Source organism: Talpa occidentalis, unplaced genomic scaffold (assembly GCF_014898055.3).
Source record: "Talpa occidentalis isolate TD23 unplaced genomic scaffold, MPIMG_talOcc4v2.1 talOcc4.9, whole genome shotgun sequence".
NCBI lineage: Eukaryota > Metazoa > Chordata > Mammalia > Eulipotyphla > Talpidae > Talpa > Talpa occidentalis.
This window is the reverse complement of record NW_023605305.1, coordinates 57,225,715-57,253,262: the sequence shown is the minus strand read 5'-3', so window position 1 is coordinate 57,253,262 and position 27,548 is coordinate 57,225,715. Positions and strand designations below refer to the sequence as shown.

Genomic DNA, 27,548 nt, shown 5'->3' with positions numbered 1-27,548 from the left:
CTGTTTCCTCTTGATGTTTGAAGCTTTTAACAAATACATAAGAGGCAGCCAAATGCTATGAGAAGAACTTGAGCTTTGAGTGGGATAGACCTGGGGGGAGAGTTCTGACTGTGCGACTGTAAAGATGTCTTGGATCCTCAGTTTGCTCATATGTAAAAGGGGAAGAGTAAAGGTTACTTGGCAACATGACTGAAGATCAAATGTGATCACGGATATAAAACTCAGAGGGAGTCTGGGTGCAGAGCGAATTGTCTGTTGAATCTGGCCATAGCTGCAGCCTGCAGAAGAAAAGCACATAGCTCTTTACTGCTCCTCCTCCCCCAACCCCAGACGCTAATAATTCCTTGTGATAGTAGCCAATGACAAAGATGGGATAATGATAATGACTACTTTTTATTGAGCATTTCTTGCATTTTTTTTCTTTTTCCTTTTTTTAGTTAACAGTTATTATCTGAAAGCTGAGGTTCAGAGAGGCTACATAGTTTCCTTCAGCATGTGGAAGAGAGGGAAGGTGGCTGCAATGATAGAGATGGTCCCTCCAACGTGACTCTGACTTTAGACTCTTCTGAAGATTGAGCAACTATTAAGCCAGGGAAATTATTAGTTATTTCTTCCCTCAACAGCACCCAATATTTGACTTAATTGTCATTGATGCATTTCAGTTATCTTCATGGGGGTGAAGAAACAGGTTTCAGAAAATGTAATCCATCTGGCAGTGCTATGCACAGAATTCAATTAAGACCATGATTTCCAATTAATGGGCCCTCATGCCATCATGAGGTCATGTCATTAATCTTGTTTTTATTTTAGGATTTTCACTGTCATGATTTCCAGTGAAGTGCAGCCAGTCTTGTCAGGATTATTGAAGCATAATTAAGCCAGAAAGACAGAGCAGCTAGTTAGCATGGGAGCCAGGGTGGAACCTCTTCTTGGTAAGCCTGCCTTTTGCTGCATGGGGTAACGTGGGGGATTTCCATCCATGGGCCATTCCTGGATGTGGGATCACTGTGTCATTCAAATCCCCATATGATAAAATCTCCAGATAAGGAAAGAATTTCAGAGTCCCAGTTGATGATATCCTGCGAGCAATGTGATAGTTAATTCAGTGCCACAGCTTATACCTCCACCAAGTTACCATTTACTGTGATCATTCTATGAGGAAGGTATCATAGGCTTTCTCTTTGCATAAAGTTATACAATTAGTCAGTGACCTTTGCACTGAATTGGAAGAATGTGGAAGTTCCTAGATGCAGACCATTCCCTAGTTTCTGTTTCTTCACCTTTTCATGGTTTTGCCCAGGAGGATTTCCTCTTCTCTCCCCTGTGGGAATAAGAACATAGGCACACATTGGCAAATGCTATTTGTGGTTGCCATCCAGGTGACAGGTCCTTCTTCTCATGGTCACATTTAAACCTCCTCCTACAGGCCCTCCTCTGGTGGCACAGCGGTTGAGCGCTGGGCTGCGAAGCCGCCCACAGCCTCTGAAGCGCCGGTTCGATCCCCAACCCCCAGCAAGGGTCCCACACACCGCTGGCGAGGGTCCCTCACGGCGCGACAGACCTCTCCTGCCGCGCACGCTGCTCCCCTCAGCAGTGTATTTCATCAGTCTGCCTGTTCTGCTCCCTGCTCTCCGCTCTGGCTCTGGTGAATTCTCTCACCTTCCCGCGCCTCTGACTGTACCCAGTGCTTATATAAATAAATAAATAAATCTAAAAAAAAACCTCCTCCTACAAATGGAAGGAAGATATTATCTGCCACCATTTGAAAGCTGGGGAAACTGAGACTTCGAGGATTAGTGGCCTTGCTAGCTAGGTAGTAAGAAAGGAGGTCTAGTGTCATGAATTCAGATCTGTTTATTCATAAAACTTCTATCTTTTCAACCCCGTGCTGCTGGTATCAAACAGTTTGCTTTTCCTGGCTCTCCAAGAGTGTCATTGTTAGGTTGAAACACTTTGTCGCAAGTAACTCATGGAGGGTCATTGTTTCATTTGGGGCAGTTTGAAGAGAGACTGGAGCCAACTTGCTACCCAGTGGGTGAGCGTGTGCACTTGAGAGTTATTAGCTCCTGTCTCCTTGGTGCAGAGCCCAGAGTTAGGGAGTCTCCCAAGCCAACCTCTATCATTGACTTTGGTTAAATTTGTTCCGTGTTTAGTTTTCCCATGCACAAGGATGGTGGCTAGACCTTTATGAGAATATTCCACAAATCAAGTCCATGCCAGAGCCTTTGTCCTTGAGACCAGTGAACTAGAGGAATTGCAGCTTCTTTTTTGCACTTAGGTAGCAAATATTCCTCTGATGCCTGCTGTGGGTTTTCTGGTTTTGCTCCTTGTATGTCCTACAATTCACCTTCAGAGTATTCTGCATTCCCCATTTAGTTAGCAGTTACATGTGTGCTCACTCTGGGCTTTCTGAGGCTCACTGAGTATTTTAATGCTCAGCACGACTTTCTACAGAGACTACCTCTCTGAGGTTCCTACTAATACATTTATCTGATAATTAGATTCTGAAGGTATTGCCTTGAAATTTCTTTCAGGTGCCCTTGGATAGAATTTGGCTTTTGAAATATGCCCTAAAGGGTGTGCTGTCCTGGGGGAAATCTACTTGTCTGAGGCAATATTAATCTGCTCTTTGAACCACTTCTTGGAAATCTGCTAACAACCTTTATTTTTGGACATTTGTTATGGCAGTGTGAGGACCAAACCCCACAAACTGTTGCCCAGAGCACAGGTAAGATTCTTATTCTTCAGCTTGACCATCAGCATTTCTGGGATTGAGGCCACTCATCTTTCCAGCACTCCTCTTTTTCTGACAGACTTTTTATATCCCCTCAATTTCTGAGGGAACTACATGAAATCCTAGTTCCAGTGCTGTGCCTCAGACAAATTCCTTATCAACTCAGAGTCTCCCCTTGTTCCTCACGTGTTTAGTGGGGGCTGTCATGCCCACCGCTCAGCCTCCATAGCATGGTCCCAGTGAGGCTAAAATTAGTCTCAGTTGTGTTCCTTTCATTTTTATGTCCTTCCTTGACTTGGTGGTTTCTTGGCTTTTGTTGCCTCTTCTCTCTCAGTCTGAAGTGCCTTTTGGCCCATTTTTACCCAGACTGCAATTCAGATTCCACCTCTTCCATAAAGTTTCCTCTTTCCTACTCCCAAGTATCTTCATTCCTCTTCTTGATTTGGAAATAAGCTCCTCGGGACTTCTGTCCACTGTTTGTGTGTGCGTGTGTGTGCGTGTGTGTATGTGTGTATTTCATGAGGCTGAGCAAGAGAAAGATCATTTGACAATTATGGTGCAGTTCTATGAGAGATGTTGGCAAAAAAAACTGATCACTTAAAAGAGTACTTTTTAATGTTAAATAAAAAAAAAGGCAGATCTAATCTACTTCTATGCATGTGCGCAGAGCACACACAATAAATGTGTGTATGTACACACATATAAACACAAAAGTAAAGGTGCGAGTCCTCCAAAATGTTAACAGTGGTTTGCCCTTGTTTGTTTTCTCTGCTTTAAGTCCATTTTCTTTGGCGCTGCAGAGAAGTGAGTTAATCAGACTGCTCTGCAGTCTGTGGACTGCGCAAGCCCCCTCTCTCTTTGTTCCTGATGCCATCCTCTTCTGAAACCAGTTTTCTTTCTAATGCTCTTGATGTATGTCCTTAGATGTGTCCAAAATGTCCATATTAAATATGAATGACTTGTTTCATATATATTATATAATGAAAGATAATGTTATATAACAAAATATGATGTAAGAATATAACATATATGCATATATTTAAATTTGAATGAAAATCTACTTTTAAAAGTAGAGACAGGAATTCAGAACTGATACCTCCTTCCCTCTTTTACTTATTTCCCCTAGATTGCACAAATACACACATACACACAGATTTTCTTGACAAGTTGCACTCCCAGCTCTGAAATCCCAGGATTCCTTTGCTTGGTCCCTCCCACGGGAATGTGGAATGTAGTTCTGCAAGGGGCTTTCCTGACTTGAATACAGTTCCTATTTCTTAGCACAACACAGAGCCGTACCAGAGAATGACGATGACAAGGTGAATAGCCTTAGAGACCAAGGGTGTATCTTTGTTTTATCTTCTCTCAGTCTGGACTCTATTCAAAGGTATGACAGGAGGGACACAGGCTTTGGAATTGTAGGTGAGTGAGTGTGTGTGTGTGTGTGTGTGTGTGTGTGTGTATCCACACATATATATCAAAACTTACAGGCCTTCCCAGTGGCGCAGCGGGTTGAGCACTGTGCTGTGAAGCTGTCCACAGCCTCTGCAGTGCAGGTTCAATTCCTGGCCGGCCAGGGAGAAACTCACATGGCGCGGCAGACCTCTCCTGCCTCGCCTGCTGCTCCCTTCAGCAGTGTCTTCGGTCCTTCTGCCTGTTCTGCTCCCCACTCTCTGTCTCTTGTGTATTCTCTCACCCTCCTGTGCCTCTGACTGCACTCCAGTTCTTGTATAAATAAATAAATCTTAAAAATTGCAAAAACCTCTTACAGTCCAATTTATTAAAAAAAAACTTAAAAGTTTTTACATTTTAATTATGTGCAAGTCTATTTTTATAAATGTCAATAAAGCTGTGTTTAAAAAAATGTTGTTTTTTTTTTAATTAATAAATTTTATTTTTATATTCCTCATACATTTGCAATCCCCCCATTCTGACCCCAATCCTTCCCCTCCCGCCCCCCACCCCCCAAAAAGTGTCTCTGGTTCATAGTTTTTGTTGATTTTGATTTTCACTTTCTTATAGTTATTCATTTTCCTGGTCCCTTATTTAAGTTTTCTAGATTCCTGCTATGAGTGAGACCATCCAGTATTTTTCTTTTTCTTTTTGGTGCTTATTTCACTGAGCATGATCCCTTCCAGCGCCATCCATGTTGCTGCAAATTGTGTTTAAAAAAATGTTAATGATGACAGTGATTTTCCTTTCCTGCTGTATCATTTGGGCACAGGAATACATTGCTAATATCCCATTGAGAATTAGAATGTTAGGAGTCTGAGTTGCTTCCTCCATGGTGGAGCAGGACTTATACCTCTGTGACTGGATGTACCTGATGTGCCTGAGGAATGAAAAAGTAAATAGGTTTTGGCATCTGATAGACATTTGTATAGCCTAGCTAATAGCCCTGCATGAATGAGTTTGCCCATTTGAGACAGTTTCTTTATCTGAAAAATAGGAATCTAACTATCTTTCGTCTTTGTGTGGGATACCTTATGTTCCTAGCATAGTACTTGACTCTGATAGTAAGGCTTCTTTGTGATTTGTGTTAATTGTGCAGCATATGTGTGTGTTCTGTATAGTAAGCAGTGTATCCTGTGTAGTATACATACTCTGATCTTGGAAACGATGAATATTCATCTACAACAGTTGCTGCTCCTTTGGAGAGCAGCTTCTCGAAGACTTTGCTTGCAGTGTCAACTCTAAATTTCTGCCTAGAAGGAGCTAACAGAGATAATCTTTCTGGAAGGAGAGGGGGTTGAGAAGTTCCTCTTATGTGTATACATGACAAGCACATTGCTTTCCTAAGATTCTTTATGTATCTAGGATTTATTTGGAAGAACTGTTCGAGTTCTCTCAGTCACTCTTTGAGGCCTCTGTTGTCTTCCCTCTCCCCATTAAATGGGAGATTTTTGAAAGGGAAGCTTTTGCTCTATTTTTTCTTTGCTGTATATTTCCAGCAGGCTATCTCTGCATTGCTATCTCTGTCCTCTATCATGACACAGTTAGATAACAATGGGCATTTTCTCTTTTCCAGGCAATAAGGCTAGTTATTACAGGGAAATGTCATAGTTTTTTTCTAATGCAATTTAAGCTTTGACCTTTTGGTTAGAGAAAGGAGAAAGACATTTGATGGTCTCTCTCTTCCTGGAGATAAGAGGCCATGTGGTGGGCAGAACCCTTGCTGTTTCTTGAGAGTTTCATTGGGGGTTCTGAGCTCATTAAACAGAATTGATCATTATTTCATTAAGATGAACATCTTTATTTGGCCCAAGTTGGAGTGTAAAGATCTGTTGTATAGGTCTGTTTCTCTGGTGCACACCTCATGTACTTAAAATATTTGTTGAATCAAATTAAACTTAACCTGTATTGTTTTATATGAGTGCTTACTGAAAAAACTGGATTGGCAGCTGCAGCCTGAGTTCTGAAGACCCATGTAGGAACAAAATTTGTGACATCGATTTACCTGGAATTTCTCTTTCACTCACAGCCTCTTTTTGGCCACTGTGCCTTACTTTTATTGTACAATGAAATTTTAGTCTCAGTATAGTCTTTACTTTGGTTGTATTTCTCATTATTTCTATTCTTATCGTTTTTAAAAATGATAAAATTAGTAAAATAATAAATAATAAAAATTAATTTAAAAAAGCTTACATCCTTTTGGGAAAGAAGAACTAGTAGTAATTACTTAATGGATAAGCTCTTCTCATCTGTTGAAGTTAAAAATTTCTCCCTGGTCTTCTAATCAAGTATTAAGACTGGTACACAAAAAGCTCTTGCTGAGTTTCATTAAATCCCCCATCTCTTAAGCAAGCATGCTCAGCAGGTGCTGGGAGAATGTAGTGCTGCAATCAGAAATTTGAGCAGTGTGAGGAGGCAGTGAAAGTATCCAGTTATATTTGTTGCCTGTGGTTGGGTTGAGACCAGGTCTCTGCCAAGGTTGATCTGTTGATTTCTTAGCTATCCCTGCCATCTTCTCTCTGAGTCTACAGCATCTTTAGCATCCCAGTTTCATGGACATTTATTAAGTGCTACCCATGCCAGGTACTATGCTAAGATTTTAGGGGACTATGAAGAACCATGTGTTATCAATGACCCAGAACCTCTGGGGCTGAGGTGGGGAGTGGGGTCAGACCCATTCACAAATAGTGGAAGTCAGATTGTTCTCATTCCTAGGATTGCAGTGCCAAGGGAAATAGGAGAATGGGGGGCATGAGAGACAAAGGACTTCTTTCCTTCATGAAAGAAGGCAGGATGGGGAGGTGGCTAAGCCCAGAAGCTTTGGGTCCAGCCACATGTAGGTAGGTCCATTCTCATGCCCATGTCTCATGCCATGACTGTTATCAGACCTCACCAAAGTGTCAGTTCCTCAGTGGATCTTCTGTCTGCCACTGTGCTTAGTTGTGAGGGTCTAAGTTAGTAGTTTGTGGCTTCTACTTAGCAGAGCACTGATCTGGAGTACTTGTTTAATAGGTGACCTTTTCATATGATGATCATGTCAGAGATTTTGGACCTGGACTTTGGGTTCATCTAGTTCCCTTTTAATGTTCTTTGAGACCCTGAGCTTGGGAAGGAACAAGGGGGAACTCCTCCCATCAAAGTCCTGAGAACTGGGCACAGAAGTATGGTACATACCAATTTGATGGTATCAGGAATGTTAACAACATACTCAATAAGTGGTATGATAATGTAATTTATAATGTAAATTATAGCTTTCTTTTATTCTTTGAGCAAAGAAATATACACACGCACATGTAACTGTTTACCAGGGGATACTTTTCATAGCAACATTATCATTATAATTTCTAACTTTTTGGTTGATTTTAGATCTTCAGTGTCCGGTACTGGCTCAATGATTACCATCTGAGCCAGGGTTTGATATAGGGAATGGCATCAGAACATTGCAGCAAGTTCCCCCTTAAATTGATTGTTATAAGGGTTCTGACAGTCACACCTGCTGAAGAGGTCTGTGTGTACTGTTGTATCATTAGGGCTGGGATGCATTTGGATGTTGGTGTTCCTGTGTTCTTTGGACCCTCAAAGCCTGAATCGCTGGCAGCACCTGCTCAGTGGCCTGTGCTTGCCAGTGCTAGAGGTGCTGGTAGGTGCAGCAAAAACCTAGATTCCCTTGGTCTGTTGAGTAGTTGCCAAACCTGTCCATGTCTAGGACCGCTGCTGTGTAATGTCATCAAGTGACTTGTAATTTTAATAGCTCAGACTACATGACGAGTAAGACCAAAGTATCGCGGTATTTCAAAAACCAGTGCCATTGAATCTGTGTAAGCCTGAATATTAGCTGTGCAAGTGACACATACTGTCCATACCAGACACCAGATAACTTCAACAGGGGAAGAGGAAACCAGAGAGCCAGGAAAATGTTCATCTCTGTCAAACATTTGTGATTCTGAAGTATCAAAAGTGAGTTAACTTGTGCTGTAGCGAAAGTTCCAGAAAGAGACTCTATCTTTTTGGTACATATTTCCAGTATGACTTTTGTCAGTCCTAAAAATGAACAGAAGGGCTGCATTTTTTTTTGTTTGTTTTTCTTTTTTGTCTGCTTATGCCTAATTTTCTGGAGAGAGCATTTTTTTTTTTCATGGCTTTATTCTTTCCATTCCTCAGAGCCACCTGGGAGCAATCGTTTATAGCATATTATTACAATGTACCATGCAGCTAAGGGTTTACAGAACTTTGTCTTGTATAATCCGCACCATCCCATGTGATATTCTATTAATGCTTCCATTTTACAGATAAGGAAATTCAGACGTTGATTAGTTACTTGTATTCTCCAGGCTACATATCTCTGTAATAGCAGAAGTTGAATCCAAACCAGTTCTGGCTGACTTAAAGCCCATAGTTTGTGATGGGCTTGCCCCAAGCCTAGCTGCTTCTTTGGCATAGGGAGTGTTGTTTTTTCACTTAATTCTATATTTTTTCTGTGAAGTTGTTATTTTCAGTTGCATTCTGTTGTTGGCAATCCGATAATTCATTTACATAAGAGCTCAATGTCTAAGAATCAAATTAAAACTCTTCATTGCTTTAGGAAATTGCACACTTCAAAATCACATTGACATATATGATCTAATTTGATATTTTTGATACCTTGAGACCTGTTCATTCAACATCATCAATAGGTTTCTGGAAACTGCAACCTTAGGTAAAATGACATATAATGAAAGTGGTGTCAGATTGTTTTTTTCTCATCAATATTATAACAAATGCTGTTGAATGAAATGACATTATTTGAGGACTTACTTTAGTTCTGATTTATAAAGGGAGAAGTGGACATTGAGAAGTAAACTATGCTTGAGGTCACACAGCTTTTATTTTTTTATTTTTGTGTAGAATAATGGGTATAGGCCAGAGGTTGGGGGTGTGTGTGAGTGGATTCACCAGAGGCAGAGTGGGGAGCAGAATGGGCAGATCCACTGAAATACACTGCTAAGGGGAGCAGCAGGCAAAACAGGAGAGGTCAGCTGTGCCATGTGTACATTAGCTCCCTGGCCTGTGTTCGAACTCAAGCCGTAGTGGTGATAGTGCTGAGACTTAATTCCTAGGCCACCAGGGAAGCCCTAAGGTCACACATTTTTAAGTGGAAAAATCAGGTCTCCATTCTAAGGTCTGTCTCCCCAAAGCTCATCCTCTTTTCTCTAAGTTTCCTGGACTAGGATATACACAGAATAAGATTTAAGCAGTCTGTGATTCTGGAAACCAAGGCAGTGGTCTTATCCATGATATGTCTAGTTATCCCCACATGTGATCTAGTCTCATAATTGCAGCAAAGCCAAGAGCTGAAAAAATCTGTAATAAACAAGGATGATGAAACCTTCTGTGGAGATAACCCTGGCTCCTTGACCCTTGCCAAGAGTTGTGGAGAAGGAGTAGCACGTCCTAGGTCAGGGGTTAATGATGCATCTTTGAAAGGACTTTTAATGTGGGGAATTTCTATCCTGCCATTGGCAACTTGGTGGAAGTCAACTTTGTGGCATTGTAACACTCCAGTAACCGCAGAGGAGAATGCCCTATTGGTGGAAAGGAACATGAATATCAACAGGTCATAATGCCAAAACTCGTTTTATCATTTATCCCTCACACAGGCTGATCCTGAACACTACAGAATAATAACTCACAAATGAATGACCAAGACTTTTCAGAAACGGGAAAGGTAATGCTGTCAAAGTGTCTCTATGGAAGCCCAGAGGACACCCTGCAGAAGACTGAGATTCCAAGAACTTTGATTTTTTTATGATTTTTAAATTTTTATGTTTGTTTTCATACATTGTTGTTCATTTATGGACAGTATTTGATTTCTCCCCTGAAGTGTAGTCCCCATAATTCTCCCATCACCATTGCACCTGTGACCCATCACCACAGTCCCTTGTGCTCTTCCCTCCTGTTTTAAATCCTCTTCCTCCCCCTTCCCTGCTGAATGGCAGGGGATCTATGGTCTGACTGCAAATTTTGTCTTTTTCTTGATCCTTTGTTTGGCTTCTCTATATTCCTCATATAAGTGAAACCTTCTGATATTTATCTTTTTTCCTTCTAACTTATTTTGCTTAGATTTTAAAATAACAAAATGTCAGAGAATAAGAATCTAGAGTGTTAGAGGCCCAGGCCTGGAATCTTCCTCTTTATGTACCCTCATGCTCTCAGTCTGACCCCCTCCCACCCTTTCCACCATCTGAGACCTTCAAATTCCCTAGGAACCATCAGTAATTTAGCAAATCTACATAGGGGGTGTTCTTCCACTGAGTACCACCTTAATTGAAACATTTAGAAAAGTTCAAAGGTGGCAAATTTTAGATTCCTAAGGATGTACGTTTTCCCAGCTGTCTAGAGCAGGGATTAGAAGGCTGTTAATACTTTATTTTTTAAAAAAGATTTATTTATTTATGCATACAAGAACTGGAGTACAGGCCAGAGGTGCAGGGATGGTGAGAGGATTCACCAGAGACAGAGCAGGGAGACATAACAGGCCGATTGACTGAAATACACTGCTGAGGGGAGCAGCGGGCAAGACAGGAGAGGTCTGCTGACTTGGGTGGGTCACCTGTGGGTCACCTCCCTGGCTGGGGATTGAACTTGTGCTGCAGTGGCTGCGGGCAGCTTCATAGGTTACGTCTTAACCCCTTGTGCCATCAGGGAGGCCCAGGATGCTGATACTTTAGAATCCATGTCACACTATTCATCTCACCATTGCCTGAAAGCAGCCTTGGACAATATGTAAATGAAATAATAGTCTGGCTCTATTTTAATAAACTTTACTTACAGATACTGAAATATGACCTTCACGTTGTTTTCACTTTATTAAACATTATTCTCCTTTTGACTTTTGCAATCATTAAAAAATGTAAAAGCTGTTCCTTTTTTCACAGACTGTACAAAATTAGGAAGCAGATTGGATGTGGTTTGTCGACTTGACCTACTGCAGTCTATTTTCTCTGCCTACCACTTTTTGACTGCATCATTTCCCTTTTGTTGTATCATTTTTTGGAAACTACTCTCCTCTTTATCTCAACTAGCTGAGGCTCAAATATCCTCTGGGAATCTGTGTTTCTGGCCCTCATGTAGCTTATTAAGGAGAACCAGAATGCCTACATAAAAGAAACATTGGGACAAATACAGAAAATGCCCTCTTTTTTTGTGTCCTGGCCAGTTGGATGTATAATTTGGATCTCTGAAGGTTATGGATGGACTCTGATAAGTGATTCAAGTTTCATTAGGATTCCAAGATTCCAGTGAACAGTGTGAAGCCTGAGAGACGATGAGAGTCTGCTTTTTTAGATAATCAAGGATATTTATATCATTTAATAGGCTCATACCTCCTGAGTTTTGTTCTAGCATGAAATTGAGAGTTGGAGAGAGGTCTGGATAATCAATTGGATGTCATCTCTTGGCATAGTAATAATATCAGATGTGTGATCAGCCAGAGGAATAACTGGGAATGAAAATGGGGAAATTTTAAACATTTTATGCTTCTCTATCTTCCTTCACTGCCTTCAAAATGAAAACACTATACAGATTTCTGTATGGGGTGTGTTTAAAAGAAAATAATGTGCCTATGTTATTGGGACACAGAATCTTAGAGAACAAACTCAGATTTGTAGCTTTACACCTAGTGTGTAGAGCTGCCCATTAGAACAGGTCTTGGCATTTTCTTCAGGGCCATGAACCAGTGGGGGTGATCGGGGCTTGGGCTGCCTACATATGTGATTGCTTGGCTGGCCTGACAGACACAGTGGTTTATGAGAGTGCTTGTTTCCCAGATATCTGCTGCTGAAAGCAATAAGTTGAAAGACATACATGTAGGAGGTAGAGAAGAGCAAGAGGTAGGAGTGCGGTGGTTTTGTATACAAGGCAGGTAAGTACCACCCTAATTACAGCTGCTAGGATTGTGAGCTGCTATGGAGCTGTTGTGTGTGATGCAGAGATAGTATAGGCTTTGGAATTGCACAGGTCTGAATTTGAATTTCTGACTCTACCCCTAGTCAGCTGACTAATGATCTTAGATGAATTGCTTCCATTATTTGAGCCCGCATTTCTTCATTTGTTAAATGAGGATAATAAGCACTCTTCCTACCTCCCACACTGTGAAATAAAAGTTCAAAGGAAGTTCCTAGGATAGGACTCCCTAAGTGATATGCTTGTTCATGTGTCCGTTTGTTCATGTGTCCATTCATTGGTTTATTCTCCATCATTGATTGTTCTTTGCAGTTTCTAATGGAGCTTTATTTTCAAGTAGGTGCCTCATGGTGACTTAGGCAGCAGTAGTCCATGTGATCAGGATGGATGGACATAACAGTCAATGTGTATTTACTGCTATATGTAGGAACATCTAAATGGTATGTAGGAAGTTAATAGTTATCTCAAGTTCATTGGCCACTGGCCAGTAAATACAAGATCCACCTCCTTATTTGTAATTGGGGAAATCAGTTTAAGACCAACATGAGTTATAGCTGCATGCTCACCAGTTTGGCCAAAAGAATAAAGTCTGACAACACTGAGGGTTAAAAGAATGTAGGATGAGGGAGTGCAGATGCACTGCATGACTAGTAAGAATTTAAACTGATATGTCTACTTTGGAAAATGATTTGTCAATATCTAGAAATTCAAAGCTGTGCATTTCCTACCTACCAAATTCCATTCCTTGATATAGCCTAGAGAGAATCTCCCATATGTAATCAAGCCAAAGCATTCATAATCACATTGTTAGGGGTAATAACCTTAGTGGCCACCAGTGAGTTAATGGGAATGCATACTTTAAGTGAGCTACAGTTATATGGGGTATTAGCATAGATGGATTTTAAACAATGGTGCAAACAGGAAGCCATTTATATATAGTTTGAAAGTATGGAAAATAATATTAATATATGGCTTATGGATAGTGATACGTACATAGGTAATAAAAGTTTAAAGAAATTATCTGTAATGATAAATATCAAATTCAGAATAACATTGGGAGAAGAAAGAAGGATATGTTTGGAAGGGTTTCTAGGATACAAATCTCTCCTCTGCCATTTACTCACTATCTATACACCCTCAGACAAGTCTCTTAGTCACTGTGCCTCTGTTTTCTGATCTGTAAAAGAGAATATTACCTATTTCATAGGTATGCTCTGAGGATAAAATGAATGAATATAGATACAATGCTTAGATTAATACCTAGCAGCCTTATAGTTGTTGGCATTTAGTTTTTATTACATGAATTTTTTTTATTATTTATTTAAAAAAAATCTTAAACATTGTAAATGTTTAATTCATAAATGTTTTAGTATTTATTCTAAAAGGTAAGGACTGTTTTTTGAATATAACTACTTGAAATTTAACAATTTCAAATACCTAATAAGGGTTTAAATTAAAATTACCCCATTCAGTGTCATTCATTTTTTAAACTTTGTTTGAATTAAATTCCAAATAAGGTCCACACATTGTGCTTAGTTGATTTGTCTTTTAAGACATTTTTTAAATCTATAGATAATTCTCCTCCAACTCTCCATTTCTTACAATTTATTTTTAAAAATTTTATTGAATATAATTGATATATAAATTATTGTACACATTTAATGTTTGCATCTTGATGAGTACTTATGTATGCACTCATGCTATTATCACCACAGCCAGGACACTAAATATGTACATCACCTCTAAAAGTGTCCTTGTGTTCTTTTGTGTTTTGTTTTACTTTTGGTAAGAACATTTAACATAAGTTTTATGCTCTTAACATATTTTAAAGCACAAAATAAGTATCGCAGCTTTTTAAAAAGAATAGATGTTGTTATTGACCTCTGGCACCACATACAGTTGAAAAATGAACCAAGACTTAAAATATAGGTATAAAAGTGTCAGAGTGGGACATATGAATATATAGGTCCAATCCATGGACTCCTGGCTATATCAGGCACTATGCAAATAGCTTTACTTGCATTCATTTAATTTTACCAGACATTATTTTAATCTTAATTTTACAGGCAATAAGAAAGAGGTTTAGAAAGACCGTGACCTCCCAAGGTCACCCAGTTGGGAGCAGCAAGACCGTTCCAGGGCCTCGGTTAGAATGATTCATGTTCTTGACTGCCAGGCTGTCTATAGCCTCCCTAGCCATTGTTTACATTAACCTGCTCTACTCTTTTCTCTATCAATCTTTATAAGTGCAGTTGTACTTTGGCAATGAACTTTCCCAAAATATTGGTGGCTTTGAATAATAAAGGATTATTCCTCATTCATGCTACACATTCATGAGAGGTCAGCTGGAAGCTCTGCCACACAACTATGTAATCCCAATTCAGGGGTCCTGGACAGAGCAGGGAAGATCTCAAACCTTGGTGGTTATTATGGGGTGGGGATGATGGGGGAGAGAGAAAAAAAGAGAGAGAAAGAGAGGGGCGGAGGGGATGAGGAAGCTTTGGGAAGGAGGGAGGGACTGAGACTCATGTCATAGGCTCACTACAGTGCTGGTTATCAACCAGGGTAATTTTGCTCACCAGATTTCTGGAGATATTTTTGGTTGTCACAACCTGTAGGGAGGGAAGGGATGCTACTGGTGTTATCTAGTGGCCATAGGAGGCCAGGATGTTGCTAAATACCCTACAATGCACAAGGTAACACCCCCATCCCTCCTGTGCAAAGAAGTATTTGGCGCTAATGTCAGTAGTGCTGAGGCTGAGAAATATAATTTTATGAGCTGTAAGGGAGGAGAACCTGAAATATTTGACAAGTAACACTAAGGACCACCTTGCATCCTCATGCCCATAAGCTATGATGAAGGTGCTTCACGAGATATTTTCCATCATGAGGGTAAACTGTGGTTTGAGGATAGGCATGGGATGGGCCTTTCAGACAGCAGACTCCATGGAAGGCAAAGGAGGCCTAGGCTGACTGCTGCTCTTCCTCAACAGTTTCTCTGAAGACTGTTGGAAAGAAGTATAACGCAGGCCACATGTACAATTTGAAATTTCCTAATATCCACATTAAAAAAGGAATAGGTGAAATGAATTTAATAGTGTAAGCTGTTCAATTCTACAGATCAATTCAATTTTAATGTTCCTTTTTTTCTCACTCTTTGAAATTTGGTGTGTCTTTTATAACTGCAGCACATCTTAAGTTCCACTCACCCCATTTCAAGTGTTCAGCTGGCACATATGGCCAGTGGCTACAGTGTTGGAAACTGAAGGTTTCTGTTACTGATACTCAGTGAGGGCTTTGCCTTGGTCTCTGAGGACCAGCAGCACTGCCGTGACCCAGAGTCAGTAAGTTTGAGAGTAGGATGTAAACTTGAGGAATATTGATCCTGGACTCCCAAAGAGAGAACACTGTCAGTCTATGTATGGTTTTCCTTGTAGGCTGTACTAGCGCCCCCTTTTCTGTTTTTCATTGGCAGGTGCCTCATCTCCAGACATGGAGCCGAGCTATGGAGGAGGTCTCTTTGACATGGTGAAAGGAGGTGCAGGGAGGCTCTTTAGTAACCTCAAGGACAACTTGAAAGACACCCTCAAAGACACATCTTCTAGAGTTATACAATCTGTTACCAGGTATGTATGTTCTTTACAGTTAATGGAAGTCTGTCCTCCCAGATACCTGGTTACCTACCAACTGCTTGTCTGCCTCAAAGACTTTTGGTTTTGTGCTGTAATTGCATGGGATGGAATTGACTGAGGAATGTCACCAAAGCCATAAGTCAAGTCCTTCAGAAACGATAAACACAAGCTGGGAGGACTCGGCTCACTGGGATATTAGAGGATAAGGTTGCACTTTTAAGAATCCGGCATCCTGGGTTCCAGTGCAGTATCTGTCCTTATTAGCCATGTGACCTAAGCCAGTGAATGAACCTCTTTAAGTCTTACATTATGCTCTGGTAAGACTTGTATCTTTGGGTAGTTTGAGAATTACATAAAAAAAAAATGTATATGCCATCTTAACAAGTCATACTTGTGAATTGTAACCAAAGAAGAGTTTTGGTTTTGTGTCTCAGTGACCCTTTAAAATTCATTTGGTGGGAGAGTCTTCTGTACTTTCACTGTATGAAAATTCTTTCAAAGCAGGCCAAATGGATTATTTTTATTCTTAGGTATTAGAAAGCTTAGGGTTATCTTAACAATGCAAAGTTTTGAATGAGAAATTCAAAAGTCAAGTCCAATATATATGAATCAACACTGTAATCTCTGTTCAAAGGTAAAATGTACCCCTTACCTCCAGTTCCCAGCTAGGGGAGATAAAGGGCTTCCTTTGTTCTTTCTGTGTCACTTTTCCTTACCCCCAATATTTTCATGCAAAGAGACTTAGGCAATCAGTGTTAATAATAGGCAGCGTTTTCTATCCTGATATTGATTGTGCTCATGAAGTAGCATCTGTGAAAGGTATTGGAATGCACCTGTTGGAATAGCGGATTTGTGTTCTGGAGATCTGGGCTGTCTTACCTCCTTGTTAGAGAGAAGGGCTTGAGGGAGGCCAAAATATGCCTGCTGGGTGGAAGTTTCCCAGGTCATGATGGGAAAGGGATTGAAAGAGAGAAACCTTGGCATATTTGGATCATTTTAATGAATGCTGTTTCCTGTCTTGCCTTTAGCTACACCAAGGGAGATTTAGATTTCACTTATGTTACCTCCAGAATTATTGGTAAGTTTCTCATGTTATTAACTGCACCATAGATCACTTTTCAGTTGCTGCTCATCCTGACAGCAGAATGGTCTAACCTTTTTTTTTTCTGCGTCACTCCTCCTAGTGATGTCCTTTCCTCTGGACAGTGTTGACATAGGATTCAGGAATCAGGTTGATGACATTCGAAGCTTTTTGGATTCCCGACATCTTGACCACTACACGGTGTACAATCTGTCACCAAAGTCTTACCGAACTGCCAAGTTTCACAGCAGGGTAAGGAATTTTGGTTCTGAAATGCTGAAGGACTCCATTCTGTATTTCAATTAGCTTTTATGTGTGGATGCCACATGGATTGACAAGTATCATTCAAAACAATCAAATAACAGTTTTCTTAGTATTTGCATATGTAACAACATTTAAAATAGGATTGAGTATTTAGTCTCAGTTTTATCAACTCATCCAACTCAAAATAACACTTGGCAGATAACACTGCATGGAGAGTGAGGTATTAGAAGTACAATTTTAAAAATTGTAGGTACAATTTTAAAAATTATAGAGGAAGTATTGAATGACAGTTTTTATTTACTCTTCTTAGCTAGTATCTACCTTGAGGAAATTAAAAATGTGGCAATGTTTACAATAAAGTCTTGGAGACTTTAGAGGCATCATTTAAACCAGTGGTTCTTAATCTGAGTTAAGACGACTCAGGTCTGCTTTTTGTTAGATACATGGACAGGCTTTAGAGAGTTTAACCATGTCCTTCCACTCCTTTTTGTTTTAATTGTGATAAAATATGCATAACAAACAATTCATTTCAGCCAGTAGTAAGTATACCAGTTAGCACCATTAAATAGATCACACTGTTGTGTGGACTTCAACCCTGTCTGTGCTTTTTTCATCATCCCCCAAATAAACACTGCACCCATCCACTGTGTGAGTGTGTATAAATATAAATATGTGTATGCTGGCTCAAGTTCTGCATAGAAGGATAATGGCTGTGCCCCAGACTGTCAGGAACCACTGTTTTGCACATTTCTTGGTATTGTTATTAGGGATAAATAGAAAATTGGATGAATGGCCAACAATCTAACCTGGACCTGAAGTTCTTATATTCAGATTATGCTATTCCAGTGCTACTTTGAGTTTCCTTGTCGCTTTGCGGCACCAGGAGGGCAAGTATGCTGGCAGCCCAGTCTGTAGCCTGGGAAAAATCAACCCAGCTGGTTCTTTTAGAATCTTTCTCCATTTAACTCTTTCTAAACTACGTGATCTTGTAGGATTTCTTCCTCTTTGGAAACATCTTGGACTTCTTAGAGGACTTATAATTATTTGAAAGTCAAACTCTTGCCTTCCCCGCATCTTTTCCTTCCAGCGGTCACCAGAGGGGTCACCATTGCTCTTAGTTGGTTTTGTTTTTGGTTCGCTGGTGGGGAGTGGTTATAGAGTAGTCACTTTACAGCTTATACTTCATCTTTCCCTCTGCCACCAAACATCAGTGTATTAGGGCAGGAAATAATGGAGTAGGAAAAAAAATCCTTGTCCTGGGAGCCAGAGAACCAGGGAGCTCCAAATTCCAGTTCTGTAACCTTCAGGGAATTGGATGCCTTAATATTGGCAAAATATTGTCATCACATGAAGTCATAAACACGCCACAATTGTAAGATGAAATTGTAGTCATAGTCAATTGTTAAACAGTACTATATAATAGGAAGTAGACACATTTTATTATTTCTTAAAATTGAGGTAAAGCTCATCTTATCTGCACAAATTTGAAACTCTAAAAATTACCATGAGTTCACATTTCAGCTCTTCCTCTTCCTGGGTAAGTGACTTCACTTCATTGGAGACTGAATTTTTTCCCTGTATAAAGTGGGAATGACAATAAGAATAAGTTATAAATACCTAGATTTTTTTCCTGTAGATTTGCTGTAAGGAATAAGTTTGATAGCAGTGTCTGGCTTAATCTAAGCATTCAGTAAATGGTAGCTAATTCTAACATTGGTAATACTATAATACCATAATAAATGGTTGGCTGAAATACCCCTGACCTTCAAAAACAGTGCCAGAGTCTTAAAGCACTGATATGACTCTTCAGTGATTCTCCATAGCATCCTTTGATCTTAGTTTAGTAAGTGTGATGCTTATGCCATTTTATCACAGGCTTGTGCAATGGAAAGATGAGAAATGAGTGGCTTCTAGCTTGGGTGCTGTTTTGGCCTCTTCCCACTGGGTGGTACAGGGTAGCTTGTGATGCACAGGGCTTCTCTGGCACTCAGCAGCTCTGGTTGGTACTCACGGAGACTGGAGACAGCATTGTGAAGCATCAGATGCTCAAGGATAGCATCTGATTGCATGAAGCTGTGAACCCCAGAGAGCTCCAAAAATAGTATGCAGTGATCTAATTCCTTAAAAAAATGTTTTGTTTGATTTTGTTTATGCCTTAATGTTTTTGCCCCTTTAGACGAAGGCATACACTTTTATAAAATTCTAATTGTATGTTTGCTTAATGGTGTATAATTATATATCAAGTAAATATGTAATTATGGCATACTTTAAATTAATATTATTTACGTGATTGATTTAATGATTCCAGAGCTGTTAACCTATTGTGCTAAGAACAATTTAGCCAACTTTTAGCTGAGATTCATTACAAATATTGACATTTAGTGTTTGTATGAGTGACATACAGTTTCCAAAAGGTTTATAAATACCATGTGGGAAAACACGTTTTCTATTCTTTTACATTGTTGCAATTAAAAAAATTAGTAAAATTGATTTACATGTCCCTTTCTCAAGATATTGTACATGTAGACAAATCTTATAAGAAGTGATTGCCACATGGTGGGTTCATTCCTTCATTCTTTCTCTCATTCATTTACTCAGCAAATCCCACTGTGCACCTGTCATTTGATTAGAGTGTGCACACTGGCTTTGAACACAAAAGTGAGTGATGGTCTTTCTCCTGGAACTAAGTGTCTGGAGAGGGTGACAGATATGAACAGTTACCTTGAGTAAAGCTTGACAATAAACAAGCCACAAAGCTTATGCAAGTCTAAACTTATGTTTTATTAGTTAACTTAATAAATTTCTAATCAATGAAAGCTCATGCCTACTATTTTGTGGCAAATGATGATCTCAACCAGCCTATTGTAGTGGCCCCATTTGTATTCTGAAGAAAGAGGTTGCAGTGCTAGTACTCACCACCAGTATGACTTTAGACAAGACAACCTCTGACATTCAGTTTTTTCATCTGCAAAGTGGGGATCATATTTTTAACCTGTCTTATTTAAGTGTTGTACAGACTAGAACCAAGCAGAATTCCAGGAATATATGATGCTCCATAGTGTGTTAATTGAACATGTATTCAATGACTGAAAATGCTGATGGCTGTCTCTTTGGAGACATAAATAAGAGCCACAGTCCATATACCTTTGGCTCCTTAGACAACACTTTTCATGTTGTCATAAGAACAGGATAAAATTAGGGATCATGCAGGTATTATGTGATAATCCTATAATTAAGTATCTCATGGGCAGGTCTAAACTAAACATTTTATTTTTTTATTTTTTATTTTTTTAAAGATTTACTTATTTATACAAGCACTGGGTACAGTCAGAAGCATGGGAGGATGAGAGAATTCACCAGAGCCAGAATGGGGAACAGAACAGACAGACTGACGAAATACACTGCTGAGGGGAGCAGCGGGCGAGCCAGGAGAGGTCTGCGTGCCATGTGGGTCCCTCGCCGGCACCCGGGGATCGAACCGGTGCTGCAGAGGCTGTGGGCAGCTTCGCAGCCCAGCGCTCAACCCCTGTGCCACCAGGGGAGGCCCTCTAAACATTTTATACTTAATAGAAATTGATTTCAGTATAACTTCACATTATAAAAAAATCCAAATATGTAGTTTAAGTGATCTGGTTGAATTTAAAATGTATTTCAAGATGTGTCTTTATAGCTTTACTGGAAAGGATTCTCTCTAATTGAAAATATCACTGCATTCAGCAACTCTTTCTGTATGTGGACTCTTGCTGGCTTCAGAGGGTTTGTTAAATGAGGATATGCTATCACTTCCAGAAGTTGTTTGGTATGACACTTGCTTATGGAAAGGAAGTCAGGAGGGGAATTCACATCCTTTGCTGTGTTCCCTCAGGTCTCAGAATGCAGTTGGCCCATCAGACAGGCCCCCAGTCTGCACAACCTCTTTGCTGTGTGTCGGAATATGTATAACTGGCTACTGCAGAATCCCAAAAATGTTTGTGTTGTCCACTGCTTGGTGAGTAGTAACCTTTTTTGTTGTTGCTTTTTGTGGTAACAGGTAACATTCAAGTTGAATAACACTTTATTGAGCCCCCACCTAGGAATTAGGTGAGGTGAGGGAAGAATGTAAATGAGGGAGGAATATACTGTTCTTACTTTTTGACTATTACTATTGGAAGAAGCAGGTATGTGCACAACCCATTAATACAGGGTCTTTCCAATGTGTGAAGTATTATAAAAGAGGTTGAAAACAGAACTGTGGGTGACAGGCAAAAATGCCATTGAGTTTCATGTGAATAAAATCAACAAAAATATATTGGAGTATTTTTTCTTACATTTAGTATTTGAATAAAGATGTGATACTAAGATATCTATGCCCTTGTATCACATACATTCACTGTATTTGACAGTTATTCCCAGTGAATTGATTTTTCTTAGACTTCTTAGAATCCCTTTCCTCAATCCTTCCTTTGGAGGCCTCTTGCCTATCATTTAAATCTCAACTTTCAGTACAATTTTTCTGACTCATGAATATTTTCACACTATGAACATTCTACCTATAGATCTAAATGTCCTCCATGGCATTTAATATGTGGCAACATAACCGGCTGACCTGCCTGTTTTCCCACTAGGCTATATGAACATCTCGTGGGCAAGAACTTTATCTTCCTTACTTTTGTGCCCCAGGTATGGAAGGTTTGAGTAAGTGATAGGACACTTGCACAGATGAAAATACAAGTGAAATTGTAGCAAAATTATTGGCACTATACATTGCTTCTGTTAACTTCAGGGTGATTTGTTTTTATTTTTACTTGATTTCCCCCCTCCTTTTTAAGAGTAGTTGGCTAAAAGAGGGAGGAAAGCCACAAAGAACAAATTTTCTTCTTTCTACTTCACATCCCCAAACTCTCGACAATAAAGGAACACTTGGTGTTCATAGGAATTCAGTGTTTAGGACCAAAGGGTTTTCCTTTTGGAGGAAAAACAGATTGTGCAACAGGTTACTTTTGGGGACTAAGCAACCTTTAGGTGCTTTGGTGATTTTCTCTTCCCTCAAGAACTTTCTAAAAGTGCAGAGAGCCTATGTCGGATAACTTTGTAAGGGAAGTTGACTTGAGAGAACAGAGTCTCCCGGTTCTCATGATACAGTCAAAAAGAATAAAAACCCAGTGAAGAAGAAGAGGCAGACTATTCTCTAGGCTTAATGCAAAAGGACCTGCATAGCTGGGAATCTGCGCCAAGACTTTGGAAAATGATATGAAAGCTGGAGGTGGGAGCTTTATTTGTATTCTATATACTGCTGTTTTATTGAAAATAATAAGCATGTGCTATCTTTTGATTAAAAGTGAAACTTAAAAAAATACTTGCATGACAGATAAAAGGAAGAGACATATGTACCTAATTCTAAATAGAATTAAGATTGAGAAAAATGTCTTAAAAAAAAAACTATCCTTGCAATAAGGAAAACAAATTCTTTAGGCATATGGTATAATTTTAACTTCTTTATTCTTTTTCCTTTATCAGAGGAAATGAATGTCAAGAAAGAAAGAGGCTAACAATGATAGTTAAGACAAAGCTGATAAGTAGTAAGATCATAAAAGAGCCTCACAGCGCTAGAGTTATGTGTCAAAATGCTGAAAGCATTTAGAAAAGCAATTATGAATTGATTCCTTATGAAATATGGGAAACAGGAAAAAGAGGTGCCAGTCAAGTGAAGAGAGACTTTTTCCCCCAAAATTGACAAAGGAGATTGATCCTGGAATGCTCTATTCTGGTGAGCCTTTTGGGGGAATAAATCAAGCCAAATTCTGATATAAATATTTGCACCGATGATTTTAAACTCTTAGGAAAGAGGAATCCACATTGGTTCATTATGAACATACATATCAAATCAACTGAACCTTTTGTAGCAATACTAATAAATTAAAGACAGGTTTATTGGATTCTTGCAAGATATTTGTTTTTATAATCAATATGGAGAAATTTGAACTAGATTGTTATAGGCTTATTTGAATTGTTACTAAGTATCTTCTTTTAAAGTTAGCTGATTAATAGATCAGCATCCTCTCAGAAGTTTCTGTTTGGTTGGCCTTTTGATGAACTACTCTGTAAAGATGTGGAGATCAAGCTTATCAATTATTCAGAACTAAAAGGATAATATGAACCTGCATTTAAAAAGGTTTTTTGTGTTGGTTGGTTATTTAGCAGAAACTAACAGTGTGAAATTAAACACAGCATAAAAGTAAATGGATTCTGGTTCTAAAAGATAAAATATATTTTTCTGTTAGCTTAACATATCATCTGAAAAAGAATTAAGTGTTTTAGTGGATACAAAAATCAATAAAGGCTATGGTGTCACTTAGCTTGTATTTGAGCTAATTTGGCCTGGAATTATGTCAATAAAGGCATAGTGTCCACACTAAGGAAGATGATACTTCCTCTCTAGTTTGGACAGAATGATCTCTTACCTTGCATTTCACATCTGGGCAGCACATTTAAACTTGCTTTAAAGTTGGAGTCTATTCAGAGGAAGTATACTGTGTTTGGTTTCTGGACCCAATTCTGAAGAGGCTGTGTGTGGAGTCTTCCCCACATCAACAAGCAATTCTTAGATACCAGCAGGGTATCCAAAATTTCAGCTCAATTCTGATAATATCTACCTAGAGATGGCATCAGTTTCCACAGGTAAAGGGCTTGGTCTCCAAGACATCCCTTTACTGCAGACTAAATTGCTACTTGGATTCTAAACGACTGGCTACAGACTGGAGGTTCCCAGAACCCCTCCTCAGACTTCAGATGCTCTTCTCAAGCCCACATTATTATCTGTGCTTCTGACCAACCAGCTATGAATCAGAAGTTTCCAGGGTACCCTTTTTATGTTCCATTAATTTGTTAGAGCAGCACACAGAACTCAAGAAAGCCATCTACTAAATAGATCACTGATTTATTTCAAAAGCTATAACTCAAGAACAGTCCGATGGAAAAGATGCATAGAACAAGTTGTGGGGAAATGGTGTAGACTTTCCATGCCCTTTCCAGGCATGCCATTCTCCCCCACATCTTCATTTGTTCACTAACTGGAAGCTCTTTCTTTTGACTTTTATGGAGGCTTCATTATTTAGGCATGATTGATTAACTCATTGGCCATTGATAATTGAATTAAACCTTTAGTCCCTTTCCCCTGCCCAGCAGTCTAGACGTAGGGATAGAACTGAAAGTTCCAGTCCTGTAATCACAGCATTCTCGAATATTTTCCAGAAGTTGCCTTCATTAAATAACAAGAGACAGTTTCGACATTCTCAACACTTAGGAATTTCCAAGACTTTTTGGGTTGTTGTGAGCCAGGAACTGTGGATGAAGACCAAATATATGTTTCTTATAAATCACTATGTCATATATACCAACAATGATGTCTTTTAAAATGGAATACCAAATGAAGAAGCATTGAAGGGAATATGTATTAGGGTTCTCCAGAGGAACAGAACCAATAGTATATTAAGAGAAGTATATATAAGAGATTTTTTATAGGAGTTAGTTCACATGCTTATGAAGGCCAAGAAGTTGCACCATATGCCCTCTGAATTTGGAGATCCAGGAGAGCCAGTGGCATTATTCAGTTTGAGTTCAAAGGGCTGAGAACCACGGGGACAGTAGTGTAAGTCCTGGAGTTCTAAGGTCCAAGAACCAGGACCTCTAATATCCAAGGGCAGGAGAAGATGGATAACACAGCTCAGGAAGAGAGAGTGAGTTTACCCTTCCTTCCTTCACTTTTTTTCTATTTAAGCTATTTGTTCTATATGGGCCCTTAATGAATCTGATGATGTCTGCCCATTTGAGGATCATTACTCAGTCTGCTACTTCAAATGATGGTCTTTTCCAGAAACACCCTCACAGATACACCAAGAAATAATATTTTACAAGCTGTCTGGGTGTTTTATAGACCAATCAAGTTGACACAAAATAGTGCTTATCACAGACTGAGTATGTTTTTAACCTGTACAATTAAATTGATGGTAAAATGTGGTATTTCAGATATGTGAAGGGCCTTCTGGAGAGGAAACAATAGGTATACTCTTGGTCCTCACAAAAGGAAAAATGAGAATCGTTGAGCAGAATAGATTCCAACTCAATGTATTCCATGTAAGGAAGAGCTTTGTAATCAGACTGGACTGCATTAAGTTAAGCTCCCTGTCACTTAAAACATTCAAAAAAGACTGGACACCATCTGTGGGCATGTTATTGCATGTTTCCCTCCATTGAAGGAAGTTGAGTCAGGAGAAACTTCTCAATTTCATATAATAAAAATGAATATACTTTGGGTGAAGTATTTTATAACATATTTCTAAAAGCAGTACTTGTCTGGGAACTCTTTACATCTGGCCCTAACCCTAGAGACCTCAATGGTTTTGACCCTACAAGTCAAAAGTTGCTTTGAAGGTTAGATTATTTTTCAGTAGCTATATGCATTAGTACATTTATATTGCTGGGTTTCTAGGGTTAGAAGAGAGTTAGTTTAATGCTAAAAATAAGCCTTCCCTTGCTGATTTGTGATTTAAATAGCCGGGACAGATTTTGGTTTTCAAGTAATTAATTTTGATGTGGAAGTTACCCTGGCTGTATTTTCTTTGGCAGGATGGACGGGCAGCATCGTCAATTCTGGTTGGTGCTATGTTCATTTTCTGTAATCTCTACTCTACTCCTGGCCCAGCTGTTCGGTTACTATATGCAAAGCGACCAGGAATTGGACTGTCACCATCCCACAGGAGGTAAAGTAAGCTAGCTTACGGGGCCTAACTGGTTCCATAGACTTAAAAAAGAGAAGTCTTTTTAGATATTTGACTTATTTTCTCTTTAGTCACAGTTTCTTCCTTTCTCTTATTTAAATTCTATGTCTTTACTTTTTTGCATTAAAAGTACTGCTAATGATAAATTTTGAGATTTTCCCAAAGTCACCCCTTAGCTGATAAATTTAATGTGCAGTGTCAAATGGGAATAGATGTTCAAATTTTGAGCTAGTATAAAGCTCTCATAAGCTTTTTCAAATGATAAATAGCCCTTTGTCAGTCCTGTGGGGAAAGTATAGCAGTGCCATGAGATGAAAGATCTCTAAATTATGGGCTGGATTTTCTTTTGCTAGTTGATGTTTAAGAAATTAATATGGCACATTTTTATTATAATTTAACAGTTTACAAAAACAAACTTCATGGCAAAAATTGACTGCTTCATTCTTCAGTGTTGAGGGTATTGACCAAATAGTGACCTTCTATTTCAGATACCTGGGCTATATGTGTGACTTACTAGCGGACAAACCCTATCGCCCTCACTTCAAGCCTCTCACGATTAAGTCGATCACTGTTAGTCCGATCCCCTTTTTTAACAAACAGAGAAATGGATGTCGCCCTTACTGTGATGTATTGATTGGAGAAACCAAAATATATACAACATGCGCAGATTTTGAGCGAATGAAGTAAGTCATACTTTTCTTAATTTCTTTTGAACTGTTGAATTCTTGTGTAAGTGGATCATATTTTTCCTGTGTAGACTACACCATGGTGAAATGTCTGACATGAAAGTGTTCAATTTAGTGATAATCATAGAAAAGCACAAGTAAATCGAGGGGTGCCATGGTGACGCAAACTAAGGGAGTAACATGAGCTAGAATGAGGGTTTAGACAGTGTTGGGTGGCGGAGGACCCATTTCCTTTTTACGTGTCCTTGATAGGTGCACTGGGTACAGTCAGAAGGATAATGCAGAAACCGAAGTACACTGCTAGCAGCGGCAGGAGATGCGCGCCATGTTTTCTGCGCCGCAGAGCGGCAGCTTCGCAACCCAGCGGCTGGGAACGTGTCCTTGATAGGGTGTAGTGAGGATAATGGAAGGATAAGGGATGAATGAGTTTTCTGGGTGAGCCACTAGGTAAATGATGTGATGTGGTTAATAAAACCACAGAATTTGTAACAAAGAGCAGGTGCCAGTGGGAGGTGATAAGGGGTCTGGAGAGAAGGGAATGGATGATAACATGAAGTGAAATTTTTAGTGTGGAATAGATTGCATTTGAAAGTTGGTATCCAAGACCCTCAAAGTGCATGGCATTGCTGTTTTTATACTAATCTTGGTTGAACCTTTTTGTTCTGTCTCTGCTTTTAATTTTAAGTTTAAAAAATGGGCCTCCCTGGTGGCACAAGGGGTTAAGCTCAGCACTATGAAGCTATCCGCAGCCTCAGCAGCACGAGTTCGATCCCCGGCCCTCCAGGGAGATACCCACATGGCACAGTAGACCTCTCCTGCTCTCCTGCAGCTCCCCTCAGCAGTGTTTTCATTAATCCTCCTGTTCTGTTACCCACTCTGTCTCTGGTGAATCCTCTCACCCTCCTGCACCTCTGACCTGTACTCCAGTTCTTGTATGCATAAATAAGTAAATCTTTAAAAAAATAAAGTTTACAAAAGGCAAATATATCAGGGCTAATAAAT

The 27,548-nt window shown here is 39.4% G+C and overlaps 1 protein-coding gene across 3 annotated transcripts in view; it reads left to right on the top strand.

Annotated features, from left to right (window-relative positions):
- DNAJC6 (DnaJ heat shock protein family (Hsp40) member C6) overlaps window positions 1-27,548 on the top strand; it is a 120,104-nt gene that overhangs the window by 71,705 nt on the left and 20,851 nt on the right. For 2 of the 3 annotated variants that reach the window (XM_054691183.1, XM_054691182.1), the window contains exons 2-7: window positions 15,603-15,753; window positions 16,788-16,837; window positions 16,944-17,092; window positions 20,970-21,092; window positions 25,709-25,842; window positions 26,349-26,543. In XM_054691183.1, the coding sequence (XP_054547158.1) occupies window positions 15,620-15,753; window positions 16,788-16,837; window positions 16,944-17,092; window positions 20,970-21,092; window positions 25,709-25,842; window positions 26,349-26,543 (785 nt within the window). In that variant the 5' untranslated portion in view covers window positions 15,603-15,619. Of the gene's footprint in view, window positions 1-9,822; window positions 9,891-15,602; window positions 15,754-16,787; window positions 16,838-16,943; window positions 17,093-20,969; window positions 21,093-25,708; window positions 25,843-26,348; window positions 26,544-27,548 lie in introns of all 3 variants that reach the window. The other variant, XM_037499391.2, reaches the window with a different exon arrangement.